Here is a 10743-nt window from a genome sequence, read left to right on the forward strand (position 1 = left end):
TTGTCTGGATGGTACTTAGGCGAGAAGACACATGCAGCTTCCCAGCCCTCCCGTCCCCAGTGCCCAATGACAGGCAGAGGCACAGGACACAGGCATTTTATTGAATCCAGGCCCAGCCCGGGCGATACCTCTACAGCTCAGAATGAAGGGCTCAGGGAAGGCACAGGTTAGAAAACTGCTTTAATGGAAACTTCCCAACATACCATCTGGGACAGGGTGGAATGTAGCCAGGGCTGGCCCTGGGACAATACTGAGCCTGTAGTTGTTACCAAAATATATATCTGTCACCATAAAAAACTGCTGCACTGCCTCAGCCCCACACAGGTATAAAAATCATAAATATGTACACTCTTGCCACTCCTTCACAGAACCAAGGTCCAGGGAACCCCTCCCCTAGAGACAGGCTAGGCACGACATGGGCGTATCGCAAGGGGCTTTAAGGCCTGGAGGTCAGCCCCTCACCTGGGCCTAGTCAGAGGCAGGCAAAAAAACAACTTTGGTCCAAAATTTGAAGGTAGGAGCCCAATGGTCTCAGGGCTGTTTTCCCCAGGCAGGGGCAGCACTGGCCTGGGCCCCACCCGGAAGTTGGTCACCAGGAAGGAGGGGATGAGCACAGGGACACAGAAGCTTAAAGAGTACACATACCACTGTATCATCGCTATAAAAAGTTACTTAAAACTCTATCTCTTATAAATGGAAAAAGATCTGGGTATTTGGTCAAGTGGAAATATTGCTAGGCACAGGTGTCTGTGACCACAGAGAACAGAATACAAAGGTCACATGAGGCTCGGCAGCTGAGGATGGCCTGGCCTCCGGAGAATCATGTCACTTGATTATAAGGGGTGGGGACAGTGGCCACGGCTCCTGTACGGCATAGGGGCCTGCAGTGCAGGCCTCGGTTCACCGGCAGGTCTAGGGACAGACTTGGTGGCTTGAGAGGGTGAGTGTGTGGCCGCAAGTGGGCTGGTTTTGTAAGGCACGAGAAAGCGGCTGTGTTCGGGGGCACCGCTGTGGCCTCACGCCTGAGCTCCTCAAGGCATGGTGCCGGGCCTGACTGGGCCTCTGGTGGCCTAAGCCATTTCCCGCCACAGCAAAGTAGACTAGATTTAATTTTTTTAAAAACAGGTAAACTGATCTCTTTAAAAAAATAAAATCTCTGGTCTGTAAGGTCACTTCAGCTGCTTTTAAAGTGGCTTTTCTGGAATGGTGGAAGCTGTTGCAGGCCCACGCGCATCTAGATGGTAGATTTTGAGAAGGACACACGCAGGTGGTGGTTCTCGCCCAGATCATGGTTGTGCAGCTCAATCAGCGCCTGCACCGCCTCCTCCACGGAGCCCATCTGGATCAGTGCCATCTTGCGGTCCTTCCTGCAGGGATGGGGTGCAGGGTGGTCAGAGGAGCTCAAGCAGGGTGAAGGCGGGAGGGGGGGGCTGTACTCACTGGAAGAACTTGAAGCCTTTGACCACACCACCGTTGCTGGAGAAGAGGCTCTTGAGGTCATCCTCTGACACAGAGGGCCTGCAGGCAGACAGGAGGCATCTAGCTGGGTGTGGGACACCATACAAGGACAGCAGCAGGCAGAGACAAAGACTAGGAACCATTCAGGGCTCACAAAAGGACAAGCTACCCTTTGGCTAACTCACTCACGGGATATTAGAAAGGTGCAGAGTGGCTGAAGGTGGGAAGATGTTCTGGAAGTTCTTGGAGCCCGGCTTCTTGAAGCGATGCAGAGGTGAGCTACCATAGTCCTTGGTCAGGCCCTGGTCCTCCTGTCCCTCACGAGGCAGCTGCACACTCTGATGCTTTGACAGTGTGATGCGCACTGACTTCCCATGCAGCTTGTGCCCATTCAGGTGGCTCATAGCTGGGCAAGGGTGGGAAACAAACACATAAGCAGCAGGCCCCACGCTCACCTGCTCCCACCAGCAGCCGCAGTCAGGATGAGCCTACGCCTATCCCCCCTCCAGTGGCTCTCACCCAGCTGGGCCTGGCTGCCATCGGCCATCTGTACAAGTGCATTCTCCTTCTTGTTGAACAGAATCTTCACCCGCTGCACATCACCATAGACGCCTTTGAAGCCCAGGGAGAGAGAATGAGATGCCCGGCCCCTTAACCTCTCCCACCCACTTACTCCACCCACTCCCCACCCCTCACGCCCCAAGCTCTCGCCGGCCAGATTTGTTTAGTGGGTACCGGGAGCCTGCGTCTCATAGTCCAAGGCCTGCTAACGGGCACTGTGCTTGGCAGTCTCGGACTCCAGACAGCTGTCAGAACAGCCCAGTTCACATGCTACTGACACGCTTAGCTCTGGAAGCATGCAGGGTGGTAACCATGCGTGTCTACTCAGTACAATCCGCAAACCGGAAGCAAACCACGGACCGAGGCAGAAGGCCAAACACAAACTCAATAGTACATCGCAGGGTGTAAAATAATCAAATAAACGAAACCAAGATAATAAAAGTGAGAATAACATACCGAAGAGAATAAAGAGGCTTTGGGGTGTGACTCTCTTTAGAGACAGCAGAGGAAGGCAGCAGGGGACAGGGAGAGGGAGAGGTCAAGGGGGCGAGTGCCAATCGTCCACGAGGAAGACAGTCCCCGCAGGCGAGCAGGTTCATGATGATGAAGTTGTCAGGATGTTAATATTCAAGAGCAGGTTGGTTTCCGGAGAGCGGGTTTGAGAGGGGAGTTTGTTTTTATTGATTTATGTTTTGTTTGTTTCAAGCAACAACAGGAAGCAGAAGAACCGTGCAGTCAGTTGGCAAAGAAATTCCGGATCAGGCAAGAAAAAAAAATTGGGAGGGGAGGGGAGGAAAGAAAAAAGTAGCAAAACACAGGTCAGTAAATACATAGGAAAATGAGGCAGTGTTCCACACACACTCACGCACACTCGCACACTCGCGCAAACACACGTTCACGCGTGTGAAGAGAAGCACTGCACGCAGGCTCAAGGGTCATGGCCAGCACTGCAGCCAGGACTAAGAACTGAGGCAAGGAGTGGAGCCTGTTAGTTCCCAGGTGGCGGGCGTGGAGCTCAGGACAGCTGCAGTGAACTGGCTGGAGCAGGGCAGGCCTGGAGAGCCACAGGAGCCAGAGAGAGCAGCCTGAGGCACTGCCACGCACAGACTCATCCTGGAAAAGTAACACTGGGCCTCAAGGGCCACTTCTAGAGCTCCCGCCACAGACAAGCTGGCTGGCACTGGCCTGAGCCACCACCCCTCCAGCAGGCACTCCCAGGCCTTCTCCTTGCCATGCCCCAAATTAACTCAGACTGCCTTGTACAGCAAGAAAAACACCCCGGCTCTGAGCACTGATGGCCGGAGTGCGAACGGAGCTGAGAGGAAAACAGAAAACCTCAGAGCAGCTGGAGAGGAGCGGAGGCCGACAGGAGCAGACAGAAGGCACCGAGCCTGTGCGCACTGTGCCTGCCATCCAATGCGCCCACCAGAACCTGTGGTCAACCAGCACCCATCACTATTCCAGGTACAAGCAGAGCAGAGCAACACCCACATACCTCAGGGTTCAGGTTGCTGACCAAAAGGACAGAATTCCCTGCGCCTGCCAGGCCTGGGATGGCGATGCGGCCAGCGGCAGCAGCGGCAGCAGCAGAAGGTATGGCTAGGGGGGCCAGCGCTCCGTGGACATTAGGAACAGAGAGACCTGCAAGGGAAAGTAGTGTGGATTTGAGTCTGGATGGCTGTGCCAAGAAGAGGCAGGCACCCTCTTCTCACAAACAGCCACAAGGTGTCATCTGGCTATGGACTGCCCAAGAGGCCACGCACACTGCCTGGCACCATGGCCAGTCCGAGTGTGTTCAGACTACATGCGCCCGACAGCACAAAAGCTCTGGTCGACACGGGCCCTCTGCAAGCAGGGCCTGCCACAGACACGGCCGGCTGTGCACGCATGCGGCGCCCATTCCTCCATGCAGGCTCGGGCGGCACGCGGAGGCTGAGGCCCATGCTTCTCAGCCCTGGAGGCCACTTGCTTACCAGGCCATTAAATTCAATCTACTAGGGACACTGCATCCTCGTCCTCGCCCAAGGTGCTTGAAGGGAACCAGACCAAAGACTGCATGATTAGTACCTCATCTGCAACACCATCGGAGGGCGCCTGGCCCAGCCTGCCTAATACTGCCCTGCCCTGCCCTACCTGCCTGGGAATGCTGCCAGAGGCCCCTTCCCCTCTCCCCACAAGGGGGCCCGGGACCTGATACTCAGGGCCAGAGGCATCCCGGTCTATGAGCAGCAGCTATGGGGTTGTGTGGGCATGCAGGCGCCGGGGTCAGGATGAGCATGAATACCTGCGGCCTGAGGGATGGCAAAGGTGGGAGGGAACCCGGCTCCTGCATACGGAGAGGCTGACATTATGCCGGGCGCACCTAGAAACAAACAGACACTAATCACTGCACCTCACCTCACGGCTGGGCCGGACATGGGCTGGATGGACTGCTGAGTGGCTGGGCTGTGCAGTGCCAGGGTGGCGGGGAGCCTGACAGAACTAGGTGGCCTTTCCCACCCCGCTGACTTGGTGCAACTCAGTACAGCATCTTACCAAAGGCTGCCGCCATGGTCTGGTCCAGAGAAGGCTGGCTGTCCCCAGAAGGCAAGTCGGGCCGAGTATAATCTCTGCTCTTGTCATTGTTGTACTTGACGTTGAGACTGGTGAGCTTGGAGAAGTCAATGCGCAGCGTGCAGCAGGCGTTGTAGATGTTCTGGCCATCCAGCGACTATGGGGAGACAATGGTGAGTGTGTGTGGCCCAAGAATACGACTGCCCACCTCACCAGAAGCCCAACTCACCAGCTTAGCGTGCTGGGCGCTCACAGGGTCAGCATACTGCAGCAGCGCCTGGAACTGGTTGTTCTTGGTGAATGTGATGATCTTCAGGACTGTACCAAACTTAGAGAAGATCTGCAAGAGAGCTGTGTGAGCCCCAGCTGCGGGCAGATGGGACCCACTCCCTGGTGTCGGGCATGTAGCCACCCACCTGGTGCAGCACGTCCAGGGTCACTGGGTAGAAGAGGTTTTCCACAATGATCCTGAGCACTGGGCTTTGGCCTGCCATTGCCATTCCAGCATCCACGGCAGCAGCAGAGGCTGCCAAGGCCAGATTTCCAGACTGCACAGAGTTCACGGCCTGCAGGGCTGCCTGGGCACGCTGTGGATGAACCATCATGAGCTGCGACCCAGGGCTGAGGCAAGGAGCCAGACCACCCACCCGCCTGTGCCTGCCCTGCGGACGCACCGCCTGGTTGGGCGAGCTGTCAGTTTTGAGCTCCTTGTGGTTAGAGAACTGGATGTAGATGGGCTGTCCACGCAGCACGGGTGCCACTGACGTGTAATAGTTGACCATGGTATTGGCAGCCTCCTCCGTGTTCATTTCAATGAAGGCCTGGTTCTTCCCCTTCAGCATAAGGAGGTTGGTAACCTTCCCAAAGGGCAGCCCCAGGGAGATGACCTCGCCCTCAGTGACATCACTAGGTAGCTTGCGGACATGGATGACTCTGGATGGAACCCCTGTGCTCCTGTTGTCGCCTTTGAACTTCTTGCTATCATTTCCATTGGCTGAAAAATTGAATATGGGTGCATTTGGGAGACTGCAAGCCCTTTCCTGCCTCTGGCTGGGTCCTACTCTCCCCAACCCCTCCCGTTGCCAAGCCAGGCTTCCCTAGGGCGCTCCCTGATTGAGAAAGGCCAAGTGTGTGGCCTGAGCACGCTCACCTGCTGAAGTCGAGCTGCTCATGATGAAGGGGCCGTTGCTGACACACGTGGAGAAGAGCTCGTCGGATCCCCGCTAGGAAGAGAGCATGAAGCTTCAACTCCAGGCTGACCCCTCCTCCTTTCCTACCCACCGAGCATACACCAACCCCCAGGGATGTGTACAACGTCCTAAGCCTGCCTGTGGCTTAGTGCTCATGACCAGCAGCCTTCAGTGGTTACTGAGGCTCTGTGCCAGCAGCCATGTGGGAGGGAGAGCACACAGCTGCCAGCCTCATGGTATCCTCCTAGCAGAGGTGCTGGCAGCTTCCACAGAAACAAAGCTCAACCCTGCTGCCCTGGCCATACTCCAAGGAGAGACAGTGGCTATACCTGGTGAGTGGGACCATCCAGTGATGGAAGCCACTCACTGGGGAACACCAAGTTGACCCCACAGTGGGGACCCCTCCTTGCCAGAAGCAATTTGCTGAGCCAACCCCTCCCTGGAAACCAGAGGACCTACGTAGGCTCAGTACAGCAAGAGATGGCCTGCCACCCAGAGTAAGCCTCAGACCAGAGACTGGGGGGGGGGGGGCGCAGAGCTCCCTGGTTATCTATTCCTAGCCAGCCACAGATCCTGAAGTTAAACACCAAGGGACGCGGGACCACCATCTCATCCATGTCTTTTTTCACCCTCACTGAACATTACCAAGGGCACTGGCTTCACTTCCATCCTCCAGTAACACTGTGAGCTAACAGGTCTAGAGATCAGCACCTGGGAACCCCAAGAAGTCCCTCATGTCCTGCACCCACCTGAAGCTCACACATTAATGTCTTAAGATCAAGGGCTACAGAGAGACATGGATCTGCCCAGCACGAGGGGCAAGACCCTGACATGCAAAGCCCAGAACACCGTGTCCACATCAGAGTTGCAGGAAGTCACTTCCTGTTGTTGGCAGCCAGTCTCCCATGAGGTCTCTCAGGCCTGACCCTACTGGGAGGGTGACTTCCGCCTGGACTGGGCGGGAGGAGCAGCACTTCCTGTAGTTCTGTTCCTGGAAGGCTGCAGAAGCACTAACAGTCTCCTAGTAGATTCAGGAGCCCAGACTATCGGAGGAACTCCAGCACCTGGGCCAAAAACCCCAAGTGGCTATGCGGACAGAGGCACGTGAGACCACAGCACAGGGAAGCCTGTCAGCGCAGCCTTCTGAATGCTCGCCAGCCAGTCCAGAGCAAGGAAGGCCTGGTTTCTTTCTCCACGCAGAGCTGCCTGTTTCTAACTTGCCCAGTGTGCTCTGTGGCTAGCCACAATGGAGTCTTGTACAGACGTGGAGCCACGAGGCAATCCAGGTCACCAAGCAACACCTCCCCCAATCACCTGCAGGCCTGGACCTTAGTGGGGTCCCTCCCTCCACCACTGAACACACAGGTTAGTCTGAATCTGAGGGAAGGGAGAGCAGCAGGCAGGTGCAGACAATCCACTCAGGAAAGAAGATAGTCCAGACAGCAGCCTGGTAGTCAGCTGTCAGTGGCTGGGGTGACCTTGGGGTCTCACCTGTGGGGCCTTCTGAGGGTAGGAACTACTGCCACCCACTACGGCCTAACAGGCAATTCTAAATAGCTCACCCAAGAGAACATGACCAATCCTCGACACACAGACCTGCAGCCCTTCTAGTCCTAGGCCCCACCCCCAAGTGCCAATGGAGCTAGAGGCGTGCTACTGTCCCCTGCTATGTGAGTCCAGGGGAGACCTGCCTGGTCAGCAAAGACTCAGACAAGTGTATAATCTTCACCTCAGAACATGCCACACCTCCAAACCAAACCCACGTGGGCGGGCAACACTCAGTAAGTGCCCAAATGCCTGAGCCCACTGCTCATATGAAGACAGTCAGACCCAGACAAGGGTCTTACACATCACTTGGGAGGCAAGTGTGTATGCACCTGTGCCGTCCTCTGCCTACTAGTCTTTGCAGACTGGACCAGGGGCAGGCCACCTTACAGCAGGCACAGTCTAGCTTTGACTACAGCAGGGCTGGGTGCAATGCCAAGCAAGAAACACCTACCTTTGTACCGACTGCTATGTCTGGGACGATGCTGTGGAGAGAAAAAGAGACATCAGCACCGTGGGGCCTGGAGGGCCCTCTGCCAGTTGGGCAGGGAAGTGAGCCACCCATTGAGTCTCCACTTGAAAGGGGGCCATCATTGTCCTCGGAGCCCCTCCCTCCTTCCATGCAAGACCCTGCTCCTGCCTTCAAACACATTAAGGCGGCCGGCCACTTTCTACAAAGTCTACCAGTGACCCGGGTCCACTATTCGACTCCTGGGTATCCTATAATCCCAGAAGCCCAGAAAGCAGGTAAAGGCAGTAGCCAAAAACTGATTCCTGAGTGGGGGCGGGGAGCTCCAGAGCCAGGCGGCTGATGGCAGTCAAAGTGGCCTTGTTACCATTTACTAACCAACAGAGCTGCCCGGATACACCCTAGGTTACTGATCAACCCCAGCCCCTCGTGACTGCACTCCGCCTCACCTGCTGCACCTAGCCCGCATTAACAGGCAGCAGCAAGCCTGCCCTGGCTGGCCAGGTTCCCAAGTGACTCCAAGAGTTCCGCCTAGGGAAGTGGTGCCTGGGTTGCGTGACACTGATCGTTAGTGGGCACCTCTCTGCTTTACTGCATGTCTTACAAAACCATTTGGGACAGTCTCTCTACAAGACCCGGCTGAGCCGGAACGCAGCGATCTGCCCGTCTCGGCCCGGATTAAGGGTGCACACCACCACATCCGGCTCAAAGAGTCTTGGTAACTCGCTAACCGACTGCATCTGCAGGCTCTCGCGTTGTCACATCAGCACTCAGGCCGGGACAGGAGGACTGCAACAGGGACAAGTCCTGAGGCCACGCCGAAATACTTTATTTTGTAGGGCTGATTCTTCAAAGAAAAGAGCAAAGCTGCTACTAAGCGTGGTGACTCACAGCACTATGAAGGCTAAGTTGGGAACCTCAGGAATTCAAGGTCAGTCTGTCTCGAAAAACCCAAACAAGTTTCAAGAAAAAAGTCTGAACTTCCAACGCAGGCCTTTAGTCCCAGCACTCGGGAGGCGCGGGCGCGGACCTTTGAGTTTGAGGCCAGCCTGGGCTACACTGAGACCCCCGTCTCCAAAACAAACCCGAAACTACAAACAAAAGTTTGCCGAGCGCAGCGGCGCGTCGCGGAAGCGCGCAGGAGGCCAGAGGCCAGGCCAGCGCGCGCTCCGGCTCATCGCGCCTCGGTCGGGGACTGCGGACCCGGACCCATCCTCGCGACACCTTCCCACGAGGCGGGGAGGGCGCGCGCCCTCAGGCCCACGCACGCACGCGCGCGCGCGAGGCCGGACGGGGAGCGAGAAGGGACATCCGTCGGGCACGCGGAGAGCCGGCACCCATTGGAGGACGGGAAGCGGGAAGGGCCAGCGCGCCGGCCCGCTTCCTGTGAGCGCGGCTCACCGGGGAGCGCGTGCACGCGGGGAGGGGGCTCCGGGGAGCTCCGGAGGAGCGCGCGGCCGCCGGAAGTGCGCTGGGAGAGTGGGCTCGAAGGGTATGGGTGCGGCCGCCCTAAACCAGCCTGGCTCCTCGCCGATCTCCGCCGCCCGGGGTTCCGAGCGCGCCACGCGGACGGAGGCCGGCCACGCGCGCGCGCGGCGCAGCGGCTGGAGGGGCCGGCGTGCGTGGCGGCCGAGCCGGGGACGCGGTGCCGAGAGAGGCGGGCGAGGGGCGCGGCACTACTCACCCGTCCATGGCACACGGAGCAGACCCGCGGGGGACGGAGCGGAGGCGCAGGAATAGCAGGGACCGACCCAACGGCTCCGAGTTATAGACTCACAAGATGGCGGAGACGCCCGCACACGTCCCCCGCGCGCGCTACTCATTGGCTCCCACCGCGAACGGTGGGCGTGGCTAACCGTGCCTGCCCCCGCCAACGCCTCCCATTGGCCAGGGCGCTACTCCGAGGGCGAAACCCAGACGGGCTGCAGACGGTTATTGGGCGAGACGTCCTTCAGTCAAGGCGGAGGACGGAAACGACCTGTGGGGGAGGGGGAGGGCGTGAACGAGCCGGCGCACGTGATAGCATCCGAGCCAATGAGTGAGCCCCGGTCCGGCCCGTGGGAAGCCATCTTGAGAATGGGTACGTGGCGGGTCAGATGCAGAGAAGCGTGCTTGCGGGAGATTGCCGCCATGTTGCAAGCGGGCAATGGAAGCAGTTGGCCTTCAGCATGAGGGCAAAGCGAAGTGTGTCGCCATCTTAAAACCGGGCAGTAATTCCCTTATCGCCCCAGCTTGCTTGCGGTCACGTGACCAAAACTTCGCCTTTAAGCCGAGTTTCTCCTAGACTAGAGAGCAGGGCAATGGAGGCCACGTGCTTCGTAGCCACAGTCCCGACTTGATTGTGCAGTATTCCTTTCCATCTTTTGTCTACCCCACAGCGGCCAAGCGCCATCTCTGTTGCAGCAATGGGGAAACTGACAAAACAGACCGCGTGTAGCTGGCTCTGCCTATAGCTGGGGAAAACGAGGCCACAAAGTGTCGAGTTGCTGCCATACAATTAGGCTCAGGAGCAAGCACAGTCCACTGGAGGAGCAGAGCCTCGCCTTCTTGACCCTCCACCCCGAGACAGCGCTCCAAACGGATACCCCAGGAGCCAGGGTTCTGCATTCCAGTCTTGGGGTGGGGGTGAGAGCTGGAGCGGGTTCTTCAGAGCCTAGTGCTGGCTGCAGAGAGATTCTGGGCATGCCTTTGATGTGGCTCCCAAAGACGCAAATTATTCGAATTCTCGTTGACTTCGTTTTCTGCTAAAAAAAAAAAAAAGAAGGAGGAGGAGGAAGAAGAAGAAGAAGAAGAGGAGGAGGAGGAGGAGGGAGGAGGAGGGGGGGGAGGAGAAGGAGGAGGGGGGAGGAGGAGGAGGAGGGGGGGGAGGAGGAGGAGGAGGGGAGAGGAGGAGGAGGAGGAGGAGGAGGAGGGGGGGGGGGAGGAGGAGGAGGAGGGGGGAGGAGGAGGAGGAGGAGGAGGAGGAGG

The 10743-nt window shown here is 57.6% G+C and overlaps 1 protein-coding gene across 2 annotated transcripts; it reads right to left on the reverse strand.

The window, feature by feature from the left end:
• Positions 1 to 80: 80 nt before the first annotated feature.
• Ptbp1 (polypyrimidine tract binding protein 1) lies at positions 81 to 9597 on the reverse strand. Of its 2 annotated transcripts, XM_075975589.1 has the most exons (14): positions 9461 to 9597; positions 7762 to 7792; positions 5723 to 5795; positions 5247 to 5566; positions 4989 to 5159; positions 4802 to 4912; positions 4555 to 4729; positions 4304 to 4381; positions 3515 to 3660; positions 2476 to 2509; positions 1978 to 2070; positions 1648 to 1864; positions 1441 to 1518; positions 81 to 1367 (listed from the first exon to the last, which is right to left on the reverse strand). In XM_075975589.1, exons 1-14 carry the CDS (start codon positions 9466 to 9468, stop codon positions 1235 to 1237), a joined length of 1668 nt encoding a protein of 555 aa, XP_075831704.1. In that variant the 5' UTR covers positions 9469 to 9597; the 3' UTR covers positions 81 to 1234. The 2 variants fall into 2 exon arrangements, with proteins under 2 accessions (XP_075831704.1, XP_075831705.1); XM_075975590.1 differs by lacking the exon at positions 4304 to 4381.
• Positions 9598 to 10743: the final 1146 nt, after the last annotated feature.

The sequence above is a fragment of the Microtus pennsylvanicus genome, chromosome 6 (genome assembly GCF_037038515.1).
Source record: "Microtus pennsylvanicus isolate mMicPen1 chromosome 6, mMicPen1.hap1, whole genome shotgun sequence".
Classification (NCBI taxonomy): domain Eukaryota; kingdom Metazoa; phylum Chordata; class Mammalia; order Rodentia; family Cricetidae; genus Microtus; species Microtus pennsylvanicus.

What these genes read in the sequence shown, in the direction of transcription:
- Ptbp1 (XM_075975589.1), bottom strand. An exon ending in GACCATGGCGGCAGCCTTTG is followed by an intron (nt 4,382 to 4,554) that starts GTAAGATGCTGT and finishes GTTTGTTTCTAG; the next exon opens with GTGCGCCCGGCATAATGTCA. An exon ending in AAAGGCTTCAAGTTCTTCCA is followed by an intron (nt 1,368 to 1,440) that starts GTGAGTACAGCC and finishes CCATCCCTGCAG; the next exon opens with GAAGGACCGCAAGATGGCAC.